Source organism: Stegostoma tigrinum, chromosome 2, assembly GCF_030684315.1.
Source record: "Stegostoma tigrinum isolate sSteTig4 chromosome 2, sSteTig4.hap1, whole genome shotgun sequence".
NCBI lineage: Eukaryota > Metazoa > Chordata > Chondrichthyes > Orectolobiformes > Stegostomatidae > Stegostoma > Stegostoma tigrinum.
In genome coordinates this window covers 123,792,766-123,814,508 of record NC_081355.1, presented here as the reverse complement: position 1 = coordinate 123,814,508, position 21,743 = coordinate 123,792,766, and the positions used below count along the sequence as shown (strand labels likewise).

The 21,743-nt window shown below is 41.6% G+C and overlaps 1 protein-coding gene across 1 annotated transcript; it reads right to left on the bottom strand.

The window, feature by feature from the left end:
• Positions 1 to 5,427: 5,427 nt before the first annotated feature.
• Positions 5,428 to 20,987, bottom strand: LOC125466994 (patched domain-containing protein 3-like). The gene is made up of 4 exons (XM_048562275.2): positions 19,890 to 20,987; positions 14,864 to 14,985; positions 14,617 to 14,762; positions 5,428 to 8,196 (listed from the first exon to the last, which is right to left on the bottom strand). Exons 1-4 carry the CDS (start codon positions 20,607 to 20,609, stop codon positions 6,560 to 6,562), a joined length of 2,625 nt encoding a protein of 874 aa, XP_048418232.2. The 5' UTR covers positions 20,610 to 20,987; the 3' UTR covers positions 5,428 to 6,559.
• Between the last annotated feature and the right edge of the window lie 756 nt (positions 20,988 to 21,743).

The following is a 21,743-nucleotide window of genomic DNA, read 5'->3' as shown; positions in this document are numbered from 1 at the left end:
TCGTGGATGATAATAAAATAGCTGGGAAAGCAGATTGAGGAGATAAAATGTTTACAGATGGATATTGAAAGGATAGGAGAATGGGCCAGAATCTGGCAGATGGAGTTTAATGATGATAAGTGCAAGGTTTTTGCCAGAAAAATAAAAAGGCAAATTAGCACTTAAATGGAAAGCAGATTGGAAGTGTATCAGAGCAGAGGGATCGGTGTGTCATTGTGCATGATTCACTAAAAATGGGCATGTAGGTGCAGTAAGGCAAACGGAACCTTGGCATTTATTGGAAAATGACTAGTCTATAAAAGTAAAGCTTTTGTGCTCCTAAGATGCTGCTTGGCCTGCTGTGTTCATCCAGCCCCACACTTTGTTATCTTGGATTCTTCAGCATCTGCAGTTCCCATTATCTCTATAAAAGTGAAGTTTTGTTACAATTATATAAGGTGTTGGTGAGACCGCATCTGGAATATTGTGTCTAGTCTTGGTCTCCTTTCTTGAGAAAGAGTGTCGTGGCACTGGAGTCAGTTCAGAGAAGGTTCACCAGATTGATTCCAGGGATGGAAGAGCGTTTGAATAGATTGGGTTTGTACTCGCTAGAATTCAGAAGAATGAGGGGGATCTGACTGAGGCATATAAAATGCTAAAAGAAATTGATAAGTTGGATGTTGAACAGATAGCCCCCCTTGTGGGGCTGTCTCGAACAAGAGATCACAGACAAAGAGTGAGAGGAGGTACGTTCAAAACTGAGATGAAGAGAAACTATTCTTCCCAACAGGTTTTGAATCTGTGGAAGTCACTGTCCCAGAGTGCATTGAAGGCAGAATCAATCAAAAGATTCAAGAAAGAAAAGATACATTTCTGATTGGGGTAGTCTGTTTGCAGGAAAAGGCACGACTGGCAAGTGGAGGCTTTCAAAAGTGAGATAATCAGAGGCATTATATTTCTGTTAGAGTAAAGGGTAAGGCTGGTAAAGTAGGGAACAATGGATGAATAAAGAGATTGAAGCTCTGGTCAACAATAAGAAGGCATTTGTTAGGTATAGACAATTGGGATGAAGTGAATCTGTTGAAGAGTATAAGGGGTGTGGGGACTTACTTGAGAGCGAAATCAAGAAGGCAAAAAGAAGATATAAGATTACCTTGGCACATAAGATTAAGGATAATCCAAAGAGATTCTACAAGTACATTAAGAGCAAAAGAGCTGGTGGGGAGAGGATAGGGCCCCTTAAAGGTCAACAAGATCATCTATGTGTGAAACCACAGGAGATGGGACAGATACTAAACAAATATTTTGCATCAAACTTTACTGTGGAGAAAGATATGGAGGCTAGTAAACTCAGCAAAATAAATATTGATTTCTTGAAAATAGTCCACGTGACAAAAGAAAAGTACTGGAGGTCTTAAAAAACATGAAGGCGGATAAATCTCTGGGACCTGATCAGATGTATCCCAGGATGTTGCAAGAAGTTTCAGAAGAAATTGTGGGACCCCTAGTAGAGATATTTGTATCATCTATAGCCACAGGTGCGGCGCCGGAGAACTGGAGGCTGACCAATATTGTGTTTTTATTTACAAAAAGCTATTTGGAGAAACCTGGGAACTATAGGCTGTTGGGACTGATATCAGTGATAGGTACGTTGTTGGAGGGGATTCTGAGAAACAGGTTTTACATGCATTTGGGGAGGTAGGAACTGATTGGGATTTTTTGCATGGCTTTATGCATGGGAAATCATGTCTCCCAAACTTGTTTGAGTTTTTTGAGGACGTAGCCGAAAAAATTGATGAGGGCAGAGCAATAGACATTATCTACATGGACTTTACTAAAGTCTTTGACAAGGTTCCACATGGTAGATTGATTAGTAAAGTTGGATCACATGGGACTCAGGGAGACCTCGTCAATTGGATACAAAATTGGCTTGACAGAGGGTGGTTGTGGAGGATTGATTTTTGTACTAGAGGCCTGTGAGCAGCAGTGTTCTGTGGGGATCGGTGCTGGATCCACTTCTGTTTGTCATTTCTATAAATGATTTGGATGAGGATTTAGAAGGCATGATCAGTAAGTTTGTGGACAACTCAAAAATTGTTAGTATCGTGGACTGTGAAGACAGTTATCTAAGATGACAAAGGGCTCTTGATCAATTGGGTTGATGGGTGGAGGAGTGACAGATGGATTTTAATTTGGATAAATGTGAGGTGTTGCATTTTGGTAAAGCAAACAAGGGCAGGACTTATAACAGTTAATGGCAGGGCCCTGGGTACTGTTGTCAAATAGAGACCTAGGGGCTCAGATACATAATTCTTTGAAAGTTGCATCACAGGTAAACAGGGTGGTTAAGAAGTCGGTTAGCACATTTGCCTTCATTGCTCATACCTTTGAAAATTAGAGGTGGGAAAACTGTACAGTTCTGGTCCCCCTGCTATAGGAAGGATATTATTAAATTAAAGAGAGTTCAGAAAAGATTTACCAAGACGTAGCTGAGACTGGACAATTTGTGTTATAAAGATAGGCTGGATAGGCTGGGACATTTTTCGATGGAGTGTAAGAGGTTGAGTGATGACCTTATAGAGGTTTATGAAATCATGCGGGACATAAATAAGGTGAAAAGCAAAAGCCTTTTCCCAAGGATGTGATTGTTCAAAGCTAGGGGACATTTTTTTTTAGGTGAGAAGAGAAAGGGACCTGAAGAATAACTTTTTCACACAGAGGGTGTTTCATATGTAGAATGAACTGCCGAAGGAAATGGTAGAGGCAGGTACAGTTGCAACATTTAAGAGAGTATGAAGGTAAGCTTGCAGGGAACATAAACACTGACGCCAAGAGTTTCTACAGGTATGTGAAGAGAAAGAGGTTGGTAAAGACAAATGTAGGTCCCCTACAGACAGAAATGGGGGAATGTATAATACGGGGCAAAAGAAATGGCTGAGGAACTGAATGCATACTTTGGCTCTGTCTTCACAAAACAGGACACAAATCAGATACCAGAAATGTTGGAAAATGCAAGATTCAGTGAGAGAGAAGAACTGAGTGAGGTCAATATAAGTAGAGTAATAGTGCTGGGAAAATTGTTGGGATTGTAGGCCAATATAACCACAGGGCCTGAAAATCTTCAACTTAGAGTACTGAAGGAAGTAGCTCTAGAAATAGTAAATGGTGGCCATCTTCTAGGATTCTGTAGACTCTGGAACTATTGCTGCAGATTGGAGAGTGGCTAATGTCATTCCAGTATCCAAAAAGAGAGGTAGAGAGAAAACAGGAAATCTTCAGCCAGTGAGCCTAACATTGGTAGTAGGGAAAGTTCGCAAATCCATTATTAGGGATTTTATCACAGAGTATTTAGAAAGCAGTGGCAGGATTAGACAGAGTCAGCATGAAGGGGAAATCTTGTGAAACAAGTCTGTTGGAAATATATGAAGTTGTAACTGGTCGAGTTGACAGGGGGTGCCAGTCGATGTAGTATATTTGGACTCTCAGAAAGAATTTGACAGAGTCCCACGTAAGAGATTAATGTGCAAGATTAAAGCATATGGGATTGGGGAAGTGTATTGAGATGGAAAGGAAACTGGTTGGCAGAGAAGAAACAAAGAGTAGGAATTAAAGGTCCTTTTCAAATTAGTGGGGTGCCACAGAGATCAGTGCTGGGATCCCAGGTATTCACAATATACATTAATGAATTGGATGACGGAACAAAATATAACATCTCCAAGTTTGCAAATGATACCAAGTTGGAGGAGAGGGGAAACAATTACAACGATGCAGAGATCCTTCAGCATGATCTTGACAGGTTAGATGAGTGGGCAAGTCAACAGCAGATGCAGTATAATTTGGATAAATGTAAGATTATTCACATCGGAAGCAAAAGCAAGAAGGCAGATTGCTACCTGAATGGCTGTGAAATAGGAGAGGGGAGTGTGCACTGGAATCTTGATGTCTTTGTGCAACAGTCGCTGAAAGTAAGCATGCAGGTGCAACATGCAGTAAAAAAGGCAAATGGTTTGCTGCTCTTCATTATGAGATGATGTGAGTACAGGATCGGGGATATACTGTTGCAGTTGTACAGGGCCTTGGTGAGACCACACCTGGAATATTGTGTGCAAGTTTGGTCTCCTTTTCTGAGGAAGAATGCTCTTGCTCTCAAGGTAGTGCAACAAAGGTTTACCAGGCTGATTCCAGGGAAGGCGGGATTGACGTATGAGGAGAGATTGACTAGGTTGGGATTGTTTTTGCTGGAGTTCAGATGAATGAGGGAGGATCTCATAGAGACTTATAAAGTTCTGACAGGACTGGGCAGGGAGGATCTGAGGAAGGGTCACCAGACCCAAAACATTAATTTTTTTTCTTCACAGATGCTGCCAGACCTCCTGAGCTTTTCCAGCAACTTTGTTTTTGTTCGTGATTTACAGCATCCACAGTTCTTTCAGTTTTTATCTGGATGTTTCCAATAGTGGGTTTGTCCAGAACTAGGGGTCACAGTATGAGGATTCAGGGTAGACAATTTAGGACAGAAATGAGGAGACATTTCTCACCCAGAGAGTGGCGAGCCTGCGGAATTCATTACCAGAGGAAGTAGTTGATGCCAAAACATTGAATGTATTCAAGAGGTGACTAGATATAGCACTTGGGGCAAACGTGATCAAAGGTTATGGGGAGAAAACAGGATTAGGCTATTGAGTTGGACGATCAGCCATGATCGCAAAGAATTGTGGACCAGACTTGAAGGGCTGAATGGCCTACTCCTGCTCCGATCTCCTATGCTTCTATGTAAGGCATGTGGACAGGTACATGAATAAGAAAGGCTTAGAAGGATATGGCCAAACACAGAGAAGTGGGACTACTTTAGTCTGGGAAACTTGGTCAGCATGAATGAGTTGGACTAATGGTTGATTCCTGTGCTGAATGACTCTATGAAAAGCAGGATAAAGAGCTAGAGGGATCAGGCAGAAGATTGAAGTAGTGACCAGGAAAACATCATCCATGGTCATGTTAAATGGCAGAGTGGACTCAAAGGGGTGAATTGTCTGCTTCCTCTCCTAACTTCCATGTTCCTATGTTGTTCGTTAGAACTGAGAGGAAATGGAATTTCATCAGCCAGAGGGTGGCGAATCTGTGGAACTCATTGCTGGAGAAGGCTGTGGAAGCCAAGTCATTGAATGCATTTTAGATGGAGATAGATAGGTTCTTGATTGATAAAGGACTAAGGGTTACTTAGGAGAAGGCAGCAGAATGGGGCTCAGAGACATACCAACCAAAATTGACTGCTGGAGCAGACTTGATGGGCTGAATGGCCTAATTCTGCTCCTAAATCTTATACCTGTAAAATATAACATTTTAAAACTTTGAAATATGTATAGATAGATAAATCTATAGCACATCTTTGGTTCCATAATGTGTTTTATTTTTGGGTAAAATTGTGTTTTTACAACAAACTGTACCAGCATAAAATGTAAAACTCAGAAGTAAATATTCAATGAATGAAACACTTTCTTAATAATTTTTATAAAAATAGTCAGCACACTCTATGTTTGCAGCTCCTGGCAGAGCCAATTGTGGTCACCGACTCTTATCTTGAACACCAGTCTACGAGTCATATAGGATTCATTCATTGACTGCGCCCTGGCCTGCAGATTGTATGTTCAACACCCTGTGTTCAGAGTAAATGTTAATGGTAAGAAAATTGAGAGCTCTGTCTGAAAGCATGCTCGTGAACTGTTCAGGGCAGTCATCAAGTTCACGTTTGGTCTCCCCAGTGTTGATGAAGCCACATTGGTGCATTGAATATAGACTAGATTACAATAAATTTAAGTAAATCACTGCTTCACTGAGAAGGAATGTTTTGGGACCATGGACAGTATGGGAAGAGGAGGCACATGGGTGGATGTTCAATGTCGTGCACTTGGATAGGAAAGTGCTTGTGCAGTTTTGGCCCCTTATCTGGACAAAGATGCTGTTCCTGAATAGGGAGTGCAGAAAAGGTTTATCAAATTAATTCTAAGGATAGCCGTACTTGGTTATAAGGACTGGCGTATAAGGAGAAACTGAAAAAGTTAGGATTGTATTCATTGGACTTTGGAAGAATTTGGGGCATCTCACAGAAACCTATAAAATTCTATAAGGGCTGGGCAGATTAGATGCAGGAAGGATGTTCCCAACAGTAGGGGAGTCCAGAAACAGGGGTTATAATTTAAACACTTTATGACTAAAATGAGGACATTTCTTAACTCGCAGAGTGGGGAGTGCGGGGAATTCATGCTCAAAGAAAATTGTTGAAGTCAAAACGTTAGGTGTTTTGACAACGGAGATCAATATTATTATTTTGGCTAAAGGGACTAGGAAATATGAGAGGGAAAGTGGGATTAGGGTGTTACGTTCCACGATCTGCTGTGAACATATTGAATACTGGAGCAGGCTACTCCAGCTACTATCTTCTGTGTTTTCATGTTTCAATATGGTTGAGATGTTGGGAATATTTGGAATAGGGAAACTGGGGCAATCGAGATCTTGTCTACCTAAAACGCCCCAATCAATGCTTATTGAGCCCAATAGCCTAATCCTGAACTCCTTGTTACTTTTAGAAAACTGTATTTGAATCACTTCTCATCTTTTGTGCCAATGCCTCATCAGAAGAGACATGGATTTTCGAAAGGCTCATTGTCTTATCTGATTTTGCACTGTTTGATTTTCTGCAGCTTGCACTCAATGTTAAAAACACAGGCAGAAGTATAAGACCATGAACGGCCCCAAATGTTATGACAAGAAACATGATTTTAAAAAATGTCCTAAATATGTAACTTGCTGCAGCAGCCAATACAATCACACCCAGTATGGTTGAAAGGGCTCCCTGGATGATGGGATATCCAAGGCTATATAATGCATCAACACTTCGCTCATTTGCACTTTCGCTGTCACTGGACACAAATGCATACGAAATATGAGCTGAGAAGTCCACAGAAAAACCAATACAAATGACCAGATTAATCATTGATATAGAATCTAAATTGACACTCCAAAAAGCCATAAAACCAGCAACACCCACTAAAACTGATGCAGTGGAAAGTGTTACCCATACAGAGCACATTAGGTTAGGTATTAAAAATAGCGCAACGATCAGCATTACACTAGCAGCGACAACTACATTCTGTATTGTGTTGGATACTATAACAAGATATTGATCAAAATAGATAAATGCAGGATGATACACCAACAGAGGGATTTCACATTCCTCTGCAAGCTTTCTTAATTCATTCAGCATGTTTTTCTCAGCAACTGAAGTATTTATATTAATGGTCTGAATGAAAAAGCGAGAAGCATTAATTTGTTGCTTACTTTCTGAAAACCTAATGTCTTGTTTAAATAAAGGAACAATTTGAAACAATGTAGATAAATTTCCCATGAATGCATTTTTCTCATGTATGTCCATTGACATCTTTTTAGATAGATCAATGTACACACGAAGCCAAGACTCTGACAACTCAGGATCGACATACGAGCTGTTTTCCAATCTGCCCATGCAAGTTTCAATTTCATCCTGAGCAGTGGAATCCCAATATTCCACGGGTTCAGTGACAGCAACCATAACACGTGGTCCATGTTTTGAGAAATAAGCACTTTGATCATCATAGAATTTAATCACATATGAACCATCAAAGGCAAGATTTCTCAGATCAATTCCCTCTTTGATATTTAAACAGCCATAAATACTGATGGACAAATAACCAATGTATAGGACAACCACAATTGCCTTGGCCCAAATGTTTGTAAGGCATGGACCGTAATATTTCTTAAAGAAGAAATAAATTGGATGTTCTATTTCTGTACCAGTCTCACTATCGTAAGCTCCCCCTACACAACACATTGCATAGCATTTAGATTCTTCTGATTCATGATCGCTTTCAACTTTTCTAAACGTCAGCCAATGCCTGTTACTGGCTTCTCTCCTCCCATTAAGTGCAAGAACAGCTCCAAAAAATGTAATGTTATAAATGAAGCAAAACAGAACTGTTGTGCCAGTGTAAACACAGAATGACTGCACAGAACGAAAAGGTGTCATAATGCCAATATAAAAGGCCAAAACATCAGTTAGAGTGGTGATTGTAACAGAGACAGCTGCTTCAGCATATGTGTCCGCAAGGCGATCTTCAACTTCATCTGTGACCTTGGTCTTTTGCCAGCTGGCAAGCATAACAAACATATCATCTACGCCAATACCTAGAGAAATGAGAGAAGGTGAATTAGTATACCATTGATTATCAGTCAATGACTGTAAATATAAGCGTTTAAAATTTAACATTCTCATCTGAATGGTGCATGATGAGAAATTAATGATTATCAAACTTCTTTTTTTGTTCCATAGAATGGTTGCATCATTTTCTAGTTTTAAAAAGACCTCCCTACTTTGATACTTCATCCCCTTTGAAGATAAGGTCAATTTTCCATTTGCCTTCCCTATTACCTGCTGAACATGTAAGCTATCATTTTGTAATTTTTTGTTATTCATTAACAGAGTGTGGGTGTTGCTGGCTAAAGCACCATTTATTGCCCATCCCTAATTGCCCAGAGGGCAGTTGAGAGTCATCCCCATTACTGTTGGTCTGAAGGCACATATAGGCTCAGGCCAGAAAAGGGTGGCAGCTTCCTTTCCTAGAGGATATTTGTGATCCAGATGGTTTATTCAACAACCAACAATGTGTTTCATCATTAGACCATCATTAGTTTCTTATTTCCATATTTTTGTCAAATTCACATTTCAAATTTACAATGGTGCCATTTGAACTCTGGTCCCCACTACATTACCTGGGTCTCCGGATTAATAGTCTCATGATAATACCACTAAGCCCTCGCACTCAATTTCTAAATTACATTTCAAAGGTTCAAAAGAAATTAAATCCAAATACTGCAAATAAATGCAGATAGTATTCCAGTGTCCCTAATGTGATTACACTTTCTACTTAGCTACAAGGCTAACCTGCAATGTTTTCAATGAATGCAGACATAATGCTACATTATAACTGTAGTCTGCTCCATATAGGAATGTGGTATAATAAGTTAGCTCAGTTAGCTGGGTGGGTGGTCAGTGACATCAATTGTGCAGGTTTAATTCCTGCATCAGCTGAAGTCACCATAAAGACCTTGTCTTCTCAACCTCACTCTTCTCCTGAAACCTGGCACACAGATTACACTCACCACCAGTTGTCTCTCTCTAATGAGAGAGCATACGTATGGTCCCCTAGGTTATGGTGACATTAACTTCATAGTTACAAGCTTCAATGGCATTTGCAAGCCTGCCTGATAACATCAAGTGAATATTGAGCAGGGACATAATGTAATATACTTTATTCCAGACTTGAGAACTTCAACAATTGATATCAACAGCCAGACTTATGTTCCTCTAAAGGATTATGAGGGACTTGTATGTCTATAACAGGAACACAGAAATGTAGCGTAGAGTGAAGGAATAGTTACAGCACAGAAGGAGACAATTTGGCCTATATATGCACTGGCTCTCAATAGAGTATCTCACAAGATCCAAATGCTGTTAGGAAGATAGTTCCAGGATTTTGACCCAGTGACAGTGAAGGAACAGTGATACAATTCCAAGTCAGGTTGGTGCCTGACTTGAGGGAAACTTACAGGTGACAATGATCCCACCTGCTATCCTTCTCTGTCTGCGTGCCGGAGGTTGCAGTTTTGAAAGGTGCAGTCAGCGTAACCTTGGTGAGTTACTGCACTGCACTTTGTGAATGGTACACACTGCTGCCACTGAGCATTGATGGTGAAGGGAGTGAGTGTTGAAAGATGTTCAAACTTCTGTTGTATCAGTAATCAGTAGTTCAAGACACTCCATACAATCAACTCAAGAATTCTTGGACAACATCAAGAACACTAAAATAGACAAAGAAGTAATGGTCTCGATCAATGTAACAGGATTGTTTACATCAATTGACAGAAACCTAGCCAAAGAAACCCTATCCAACCTACTAGACAAACACAACAGATAACAGAACAAGGAGAGATCAACAAACGCTGTATACTCAAGCTACTGGGCTTACGCCTAACAGCACATTTTACATTCAACGGCAAGATAACAGAGCAGATCAATGGGACTCCCATGGGCTCACCCATCTCCAGACTGATAGCTGAGGCAGTCATGCAAGGACTGGAACAGCCCTCCCACAGATCCAACCCAAGCACTGGATCAAATACACGGACGACACTTTTGTAATTATGAAAAGTACAGAAATTGCGAACACCCACCAACTCATCAACTCACAGGGATCACATTTACAAGACAGGAGGAAAACAACAACAAACTCCCATTCCTGTACATGACGGTGAAGAGAAAGAGGATGGAGACTTCACTACAAAAGTATACAGGAAATCCACACATATGTAAAAAAACATCTCCGAACTGACAGCCTGACTACTCAGACCATGAGGAATCATGACAGCACGCAAACCGGCAGCCGCACTAAGACAGCAACTGACTAGGGTTAAAGACCGAATACTTACCATGGACAGGACAAATGTGGTTCACAAGATACTACACAAAGACTGCACAAAACACTACATGGGACAAACAGGCAGACAACTAGCAACGCGCATCCACGACCACCAGCTAGCAAATAACACGACCAGATGTCCTCGGTTTCAATCACACAGATGAGAAAAGCCACACTTTCAGCAGGGACAACACTACTATCATTGGACAAGTCAAACAGAGGACAGCCAGGAAATTCTTGGAGGTTTGGCATTCATCTGCAGACTCCATCAGCAAACATATTGAATTAGACCCGCTATACCGACCATTACAACACACAGCCGGAACCGATACCTACCAGGAGCATCAAAAACCTGACCATATAAATTTGAACTGGCACAAGACAACTGCACTTTACAGGAGGCTCCACAGCACTCAGGGTGGCACCTAGTAAGGGGATGAAAGTAAGGGGATCTGTTATCAAACTTCCCAGCTCGGCGAACACACCAACATCTACAGCCAGCACCGGAGCTACAAATCTTCATTCAAACTCTGAATACAGTCAATGACTTGGCCTCCACAGCCTCCTGTGGCAATGAGTGCCACGATTTCACCACCCTCTGGCCAAAGAACATAGAACATTACTGCACAGTACAGGCCCTTCGGCCCTCGATGTTGTGCCGACCTGTTACACCGATCTCAAGCCCACCTAACCTACACTATTCCATGTACGTCCATATGCTTATCCAATGATGACTTAAATGTACTTAAAGTTGGCGAATTTACTACCGTTGCAGGCAAAGCGTTCCATTCCCTTAGTACTCTGTGAGTAAAGAAACTACCTCTGACATCTGTCCTATATCTTTCACCCCTCAATTTAAAGCTATGCCCCCTTGTGCTCACCATCACCATCCTAGGAAAAAGGCTCTCCCTATCCACCCTATCTAACCCTCTGATTATTTTATATGTTTCAATTAAGTCACCTCTCAACCTTCTTCTCTCGAATGAAAACAGCCTCAGGTCCCTCAGCCTTTCCTTGTAAGACCTTCCCTCCATACCAGGCAACATCCTAGTAAATCTCCTCTGCACCCTTTCCAACGCTTCCACATCCTTCTTATAATGCGGTGACCAGAACTGTACACAATACTCCGAGTGCGGCTGCACCAGAGTTTTGTACAGCTTCACCATAACCTCTTGGTTCCGGAACTCGATCCCTCTATTAATAAAAGCTGAAACACTGTATGCCTTCTTAACAGCCCTGTCAATCTGGGTGGCAACTTTCAAGGATCTGTGTACATGGACACCGAGATCTCTCTGCTCATCTACACTGCTAAGAATCTTACCATTAGCCCTGTACTTTGCCTTCTGGTTACTAGTACCAAAGTGCATCACCTCACACTTGTCTGCATTAAACTCCATTTGCCACCTCTCAGCCCAGCTCTGCAGCTTATCTATGTCTCTCTGCAACCTACAGCATCCTTCGTCACTATCCACAACTCCACCGACCTTCGTGTCGTCTGCAAATTTACTAACCCATCCTTCTATGCCTTCATCCAGGTCATTTATAAAAATGACAAACAGCAGTGGACCCAACACCAACCATTGCGGTACACCACTAGTAACTGCTCTCCAGGATGAACATTTCCCATCAACTACCACCCTCTGTCTTCTTTCAGCTAGCCAATTTCCAATCCAAACTGCTATATCTCCCATTCTATTCCTCTGCATTTTGTACAATAGCCTATTGTGGGGAACCTTATCGAACGCCTTGCTGAAATCCATATATACCACATCAACCGGTTTACTCTCATCTACCTGTTTGGTCACCTTCTCAAAGAACTCAATGAGGTTTGTGAGGCACGACCTTCACTTCACAAAACCGTGCTGACTAACCCTAATCAATTTATTCTTTTCTAGATGATTATAAATCCTATCCCTTATAACCTTTTCCAACACTTTACCAACAACTGAGGTAAGGCTCACTGGTCTGTAATTACCAGGGTTGTCTCTATTACCCTTCTTGAACAGGGGAACCACATTTGCTATCCTCCAGTCATCTGGCACTATTCCTGTAGACAATGACGAGTTAAAGATCAATGCCAAAGGCTCGGCAATCTCCTCCTTGGCTTCCCATGATCCGAGGATAAATCCCATCCGGTCCAGGGCATTTATCTATCTTCACCTTCTGAAGGATTTCTAACACCTCTTCCGTGTGAACCTCAATCCCAACTAGTCTAGTAGCCTGTATCTCAGTATTCTCCTCGACAACATTGTCGTTTTCTAGAGTGAATACTGTTGAAAAATATTCATTCAGCGCTTCCCCTATCTCATCTGACTCCACACACAACTTACCACTACTATCCTTGATTGGGCCTAATCTTACTTTCGTCATTCTTTTATTCCTTAAATACCTATAGAAAGCCTTAGGGTTTACCCTGATCCTATCCGCCAACAACTTCTCGTGTCTCCTCCTGGCTCTTCTGAGCTCTCTCTTTAGGAAATTCCTTCTCATCTCAATTCTAAATGATGGACCCTTCACTTAAAAGTTCTGCCCTCTAATCCTAGTCTCATTTACTAGTGGAAGCATTCTCTCCATGTCTATTCTATCCGGGCTTCCTGGTATCCTGTAAGTTTGAATCAGAATCCCCTCATCCTTCCAAACTCCGTTCAGTACAGATCCAGATTCCCCAACTGGTCCGTATGCCCGTTCAGTCCTGAGATTATTCTTGTAAACCTCCTCTGGAGCTCCTCCAATGCCAGCACATCGTTCCTTAGATATGGGATACAAAACAGCCCACAATATTCCAAATGCAGTCTGAGCAGAGCCTTGTACAACCTCAGCAGTGCATCTCTGCTCTTGTATTCTAGCCCTCTTGAAATAAATACTGACATTGCATTTGTCTTCCTAACTGCCAAACGAAACTGCATTTTAACAGTGGGAACACAGGGAAGAAATGTGGCATCCCAAGCAGAGATATTTGTATCATTGACAGCCTTGGGTGAGGTGCCAGAAGACAGGAAAGTGGCTAATGTTGTGCCATTATTCAAAAAAGGCTGCATGGGAAAGCCAGAGAACTACAGATTGGTGAGCCTGGCATCGGTGGTAATTTCTGTTTCTGTTTCTGTGTCTGGTTTCCAGTATCCACTAGTTCTTTTATTTTTTTGTTTAGTGTTTATCACACTCCCACCTGTCTTCCAGGTATGCCCACCTTGAAGAAGTTGTGCTCCTCTCTCAGATACGATTTCTGTTCCAATCTCTTGTTCGCCATCATTAAATTCATTGTTACTCCTGCTGTTTGACGAGGTATTTGCTAAAACTCCTTTCCACAGCCACATCACATTTGTCAGTGACTGCCTCTGGCTCAGACTCACTCCACGTGGATTGCAACTCAAGTTTCATCCCTTATGTTTCCAATCCATTCAGGATCACAGGTATCTCCGAGATGTCCAACATTCCACAGACAGCTGTTCTTGCTGCATCCTGAGATCCACACTCAGTGCCATGCAAAGTCATAAGAACACTCTCAACCTCTCTGTCCAACAGCATCGCATCATGCTGGCTCAGGGCTACACCATTCCCCTGTTCCAATTCATCCTGTGGCTCATTTGCTATGAGCCACAGGATGAATTGGAGGAGCAGGAAAGCTGACATTTTGGGTCTGGACCCTGATGCTGCTTGGCCTGCTGTGTTCACCCTGCTCTATACCTTTGTTATTGTACATAAATTAGGCCTGTTTTCTCTAGAATTTAGAAGCTTGAAGGATGATCTGCTTTAAGTCTTCAAAATGTTGGAAAATACAAAGGAGATAAACTTTTCCCACTGGTTGAAAATTCTGGAATGAGGCGCCCAGTTGTGAGAATTAGAGTGAGACCATTCAGGAAAGATGTCAGGAAGCACTGCTATACACAAAGGATAGATCTTTGGAATGTTCTTCCACAAATGGCAGTTATTAAGTTTTAAATCTGAGATATATAAAATTTTCAAAGGTATTAAGGCATATGGGGCAAAGGAATGCCTTTGGAGTTAAGTAACATAGTGGCAAAACATAATGGCTGAATAGTCTACTTCTGTGTTCATATATTTCAATGGTCCTACATAAATGCATTTGAAATTTGATCAGACTTGTACTTTTAAAATAAATATTACTCACCGAGAATCAGAAAAGGTGCATTGGCGGTATTAATGGCAAATTTCATCCCACAGTATAACAGCAGTCCAAACCCTGACAGTACAGCTAATCCAGCTGATATAACACCAAGGGCAGCAACCCAGAACTTATTCCTCACACAGTCCAACCTTTAAAATAAATTTGATAATCTTCTATAACACAACTGATTTTTTCTGTGATGTATTCTGTGAAAACATGTTATAAATAATAATGAAAAAATGAATTTTACCTCACACAAGATAGGATGGAAAAGAATATTGAAAGAAAATATGTGACAGAGAACAAAGGAATAATTTTCTTCGGAGTTTCTTCAAATTCTTCTTGTCTTGTTACTGATGTGAAATAGGAAACCTGTAATTCAGGAACAGAGGCGAGTAATGATCAGAAACACTGTCATATTACTTTCAGAAAGCAACATCCTGAGCAGCTGTGGTATGAGGAAACAGGTGGAAGCTGGAGCAATCCATGGTAACCACATCTGTAACAAATATTGGTTGCTCAAGGATATTGGCTCAGAGCTAATGTGCTTGAGTCCGAGCTGCAGACACTACGACACATGGGAGTGGGAGAGAAAACCTGGACACTGTTACAGGAGGCAATCATAACTGCTTAGATTAATTACATCAGATTTGCTGCATGGTCAGGGACAGTGGGGTGCCACTGTGGATGAGGTGGCTACACAGATTCACAATTTAGCTTTGGAGGAGCCATAGCCAGTGCCTTTCACCAATCGATACGTGGCCCTTGCTCCCAGTGTGCTCAAAAGCCACAGGCTGCAGGGAGAATGAGTAAATTAACCAGAGTACTGTGGTTAAGAGCATTGTTCAGGTCAGGAAAGAAAAAAGAAATTTAGTAGTAATAATGCACTACATAGTTTGGGGTATAATAACATTTTCTGCAGGAAAGACGGAGTGGCCAAAAGGCTGTATTACCTACCTGTACTGCCATGTTAAGGACATCCCTTGGGTTGGGAAGCAACTTGAAATGAAACGGGAAGGATGCAGTCATTGTGGTTGCTGTAAACATTAACAACAAAGGTAGGGCATGGAAAAAGGTTCGGCTGAGGGATTACAAGCAGCTTGGGATCTAAATTGAAAAGAAGCGTATAAAGGTACCAATCTCAGGATTATTTGCATGGATTAAATAAGATTCGAGTGGTTAACGTGCGGCTCAGAGATTAGTGTGGTATATGTGAGTTCTGATTCATGGGGAGCTGGCCCCAGTACTGGGATAGACAGAGCTTCATTTGAATGATGCTGGGATCAGTGTTCTAGGGAATTACGCAACTAGGGTTGTAGGGATGTTTTTAAATAATTAGAGTTGGAGAGGGTTCAATTGAAGGAAGTTTTTAAAAAATCAAAACGATAAAAGAGCAGAGTTGCAGGGTAGTGAAGAGCAGAACAATAATCAGAGTGACAGGAACCGTCAGAAAATATATGCAGAAATTAGAAAATGAATAAGTAATAACAAGTTAAAACTTAAGGCTTTATATTGTGTTCAAGCACCAAGTTCTTTGAAAGTGGCCTCATGCCAAGACATGGTGGTGAGGAAGGTGTTTGGCACACTTGCCCCCATTGGTCAGAGCTTTGAATAGGGTAGTCAGGATGTCGTGTTAACGAGATAACAAAGTGTATGTAGAGCTGGATGAATACAGCAGGCCAAGCAGCATCTTAGGAGCAAAAAAGCTGACGGTTTGGGCCTAGGCCACTTTCAAAGAACTTGGTGCTTGAACACAATATAGAGCCTTAAGTTTTAACTTGTTATTACTTATTCAGTTTCTAATTTCTGCATATATTTTCTGATTGTTCCTGTCACTCTGATTATTGTTCTGCTCTTCACTACCCTGCAACTCTGCTCTTTTATCCAAGATAATAAAATGTGAGGCTGGATGAACACAGCAGGCCCAGCAGCATCTCAGGAGAACAAAAGCTGACGTTTTGGGCCTAGACCCTTCATCTAGGCCCGAAACATCAGCTTTTGTGCTCCTGAGATGCTGCTGGGCCTGCTGTGTTCATCCAGCCTCACATTTTATTATCTTGGATTCTCCAGCATCTGCAGTTCCCGTTATCACTCTGCTATTTTATCGTTCTGATTTTTTAAAAACTTCCTTCAATTGAACCCTCTCCAACTCTAATTATTTAAAAACATCTCTTGTGGCTGGACCAGGACATTGGTGAGGCCACTTTTGGAATACTGCATACAGTTCTGCTCACCCTGCTATAGGAAGGATGTTATTAAATTCGAACAGGTGCAGCAAACATTTACAAGGATGTAAGGTTTGAGTTATAATGAGAGGCTGAATGAGTTGGGGGTCTTTTTCCCTGGAGCGTAGGAAGCTTAGGAGTGATCTTATAGAGGTTTATAAAATCATGTCAGACATAGATAAGGTGAATAGCCAAGGTCTTTTTCCCAGGGTAGAGAGTTCCAAAATTAGAAGGCATAGGTTTAAAATGAGAGGGAAAGATTTGAAAAGGATCTGAAGGGAAAATTTTTCAAACAGAGAGTGGTGGATATATGGAACAAACAGCAAGAGGAAGTGGTCGAGGTGGGTACAATTACAACATTTAACAAACATTTAGACAGGTACATCAATCAGAAAGTTTTAGAGGGACATGTGCCAACTGCAGGCAAATATGACTTCAGTTTAATGAACCTGGTCAGCATTAACAAAAGGGTCTGTTTCTGTGCTGTATGACTCTATGGCTCTATCACTGACGCAGGTGGGACCTGAAACTAGGGCTCCTCACTCAGAGATAGGACACTACCATAGAGCCACAGGAACGAGGTAGATATTTTAATCAACCTGCTCAGATGTGTTATAAAACAGCTCCACTTTATTACACATTTCTTTGGCAGGTGGGACATAATCCCAGACCTCCTGGCTCAAACACAGGGGCACTACCTCTGTGACCAGAACCCCTCAGGTACCATTTGGTTGATATTTTTCGGATGTATTATGACAGACCTCTGGAACAGCTGGGACTTGACCTCAAGGCCTCCTGGCTCAGTGGTAGAAATACTATCCTCTTGTCATAAGAGTTCAAGAACTCTTTACATGAACTCATTTTTTATCAACCTGCTCAAAATATTTTTCACCGTACTGTTGTGTCATGACAGTTCTGCAGCAGATCAGATTTGAACTGAAGCTTTATGGCACAGACATAGAGACACGACCACTTTGCCAGAAGAGCACTCACAGCTCTTTGTTTGAATTAGTCTTCTAAGTAATCTGTTCAGAAATGTTGTTATAGAACTCTCAGGCAGATGCAACTCAGGTGAGTGGCCTCCTTGCTCAAAGACAGGGACATTGCCATTGCACCACCCCTGCCTTTAAGGCTCTTTATTTCAATGTAAACCGCACTCATTAGAATCAGGTAAAACTAATCCTTCCAGCTGGATGACAGGGCAGATGTCTTCCAGATTGCTTGTGCGGCTAACTCTGTGAAAGGCTTAAGATGAGGTTAAGAAGGGCAAGGAGTGAGAGCTTACTATAGTCACTGATACAGAGTGAAATTTGTATCTTTAATAAGGGCCATCGTAATGTTATAATATGGGAGAGAAAAAGGATGTTGGAGATAAGGATATTTACCAAATAGAGAGGTCAAGGGATTTCTTTTCGATGAAGGTGGTGATGATGACAGAGCTGAAGAGGAGGGAGATAGTATTTGCCAGAAGGAATTAGTTAGCAATATTAATTATCATTGGGACCACAGGTTCATTATTTGTTGGTAGAAATATGATGAGGGTCTCATTGCCAAGAGACAGCATGAGGAGAACTAAATTTGCAAATTTAGTGTTGAGTGTGGGGGAATGTTTGAACTAATAGGCTAGGTGAAAAGGGGTGAAGAAGTGACACAGCTAACTGAATAGAGTGATTGCAGTTTAGTGATTAAGAAGTCAATGAGCTGCTTTTAGAATGAAGGCGGTATGGGAAATATGATTAAGCAGTTGGTGAGGAGTAGAAATGATAAACTGGGGATTCATTTTGCATTTAACACCGAATCTGCAACTGTAAGCAATTTTTACAGATAAAAACACCCTACTGGATCATGTGGTCCAGGCAGATCTGATAAATGACAAATGGTTAAGCCAAATGTTTACCATAAATATTCACCCGCATCCCTTGAAGTTAAGGGATTGGAGATTACCAGCAGTTTCAGCTTTTTTTCAATTCTGAAGAAGACTCAAAATGTTAAATCTGTTACTTGCGCCACAAATACTGTCAAATCAGCCAACTTTCTCAGACACAAGATTTTTATTTCAGATTTGCATCTTCAGCAGTATTTTGGGTTATATTTGAGATAGCTGTAGTACCAGGGTGAGATACAGTAATGGTTTCAATGGGAACAATAGTATCAACATTGGAGATAAACTCATATTCACAGGAAGCTCACCAATCAGGGAAATCCAATAGCTAAGAACTTGCCTCCAGAAGTGCCTTCAGTGGTCCTTCAAAGGTGCAATGAATGGGCCTTCATAAGTCTCTAAACAATGAATGGCGTGAACCTGAAACCTTTCTCAGTTTTAGACTTCTCATACTCCTTTTCAATTCCCTCCAGGATCTTTTGATTCTCTGTCTCTGTAACATCCTTCAGCCTGACGACTCAAACATCAGCACTGTTCCAATTCTGGCTTCTTCAGCATCCCGGAATTAAATTGCACCTGCTTTGTACGCAGTATTTTCAGGTGTCTAGGCTCCAAGCTATGGATTTCCCTTCCTAAACCTCAGTACCTCATTCCCCATCATTACACTCATCAGAATTTGTCATTGTTAACAGAGATAGCAGGAACTGCCGAAGCTGAACAATCTGAGATAACAAGGTGTCGAGCTGGATGAACACAGCAGGCCAAACAGCATCAGAGAAGCAGGAAAACTGATATTTTGGGTCTGACCCCTTCTTCAGAAATCCATTTCTGAAGAAGGGTCCAAACCTGAAATACCAGCTTTCCTGCTCCTCTGGTGCTGCTTGGCCTGCTGTGTTCATCCAGCTCGACACCTGGTTATCTCAGAATTTATCATTGATTGAGTTCCTGCTCGGCCCTCTAATTGTTCCTCATCTTCATTTTTGCCTGATTATGGTTCTGTGATGCTCCTGGGACAGCTGACTATATTAAATAAATGCAAGTTACTATTGTTGTATTTCCCATAATCTTTCGTATGATACAAACTGATAACACGCTGGGTCATGGCTGCGGTCCACCACATGGACTGCGAACTGACTAACTTCACAAATAGACACGCATGAAAAACTCACCATAATACTCCTCTGATTTTTCAATTTGTTTGGAAATTCTTGAAGGAAATTCTTGAGCCACAACAAACTGAGATTTTTTATGTCATCGTTGTCTTCTTGCAAATAATAATCCAGTTTAATCGCCTTTGCTTTTTTAATATAATTTCCATCTAGGTCGACACCTCCAACAGCCAAACCAATAAAAGTCTGATTCATTGTAGGGTAAGAAATCCTTGTGTTGGCTTCTAGACTGTGATTTATAATATTTAAAATTTCATTTCCAAAACACGAGTTTGCCATCCGTGTACAAAGAGAAGAATAGCTGTATGTGATACCTTGTCTATTGTTGATGCTGAGCTGCTTTACATCGTCATCAAGTGATAAAATCTCTTTAAATGCAGCCGTTGTCAAGATATTGTCACCTTTCGATACAGCAATGAAAGAAGCAAACGTCCCCTCTGTGTAAAGCCTCTGACCGGAGAAGGTTTCTGAATCAGTGGTTGGAAAATGTTTTTTAATAAATTCTCTCTCAGTTTTTGCTGGTCCATGTATGGGTGTGAATTGCTCCTCGATGTCGTTGCTTTCATTTGTCGGTAAAGAAGAAAAGCCCGAACCCAGAACAGCAGAAAGTATCAGAGGAAACGTGAGAAAGTACCAGGCATAATTACTCACGAGGATTCCAAGTTTACTGAAAGCCCGGCGGAGAGGCCATTCGACGCAATCTGTCTGGCACCGAGGCATGTTAAGAGTTACAGCGGTGAAACAAAATCTCAGTTTAGAAGAACAAAACGGAGATATTCTTGAGACCAGCTGGATGCCGCCACTTCACTGAGCTGTTGAAGTGAGATCACACAATAAGAACTGTTATGGGTTCTTTTGTGTCCGTTTGCTACGTAACAATTAATGCGGATCGTTTTCCATCGGTGGCGTGGAGATGATTCTGTTCAAATTGTCAGATCTTCTTTTCAGCCAGATTTCTTCAGTAAATAAACAAGTCTGTTACATGATGCGGAGGTGCCTCTGTGACTCTGGAATGGCCAAAGTGAAAAATCACACTACACCAGGTTATAATCCATCAGCTTTATTTGAAATCACAAGCTGCTACTGGAATCATTCATACATTCCTGCGTTGTAGAAATTGCAGTAGCAGGATATGGAGAATAGTCCCTCTTCAGTGACTATATTGGCGCCATCCGCTATACTAATTAGATTAGACTAGATTCCCTGCAGTGTGGAAACAGGCCCTTCGGCCCAGCAAGTCCACACCACCCCTTGGAGCATCCCACCCAGACCCAACCCACTATAACCCACACACCCCTGAACACTATGGGCAATTTAGCATAGCCAATCCACCTAGCCTGCACATATTTGGACTGTGGGAGGAAACTGGAGCACCAGGATGAAACCCACACAAACACAGGGAGAATGTGCAAACACCGTTACCGGAGGCTGGAATCGAAACTGGGTCCCTGGCGTTGTGAGGCTGCAGTGCTAACCACTGAGCCACCGTACCAAGATAATAAAGTGTGAAGCTGGATGAACACAGCAGGCCAAGCAACATCTCAGGAGCACAAAAGCTGACGTTTCGGGCCTAAATCTCTGATGAAGGGCCTAGGCCCGAAACATCAGCTTTTGTGCTCCTGAGATGCTGCTTGGCCTGCTGTGTTCATCCAGCTTCACACTTTATTATCTTGGATTCTCCAGCATCTGCAGTTCCCATTATCTCTGAGCCACCGTACCACCCTAGATTACCTGTATCCGTACTGCCTCATCCTCCTGCAAGGAGCTGGAGCAGTTCATCAACTTCATAACACCTACCATCCTGCCCTCAAGTTCACCTGGACCACTTCTGACACCAAGCTCCCTTCTATCTCC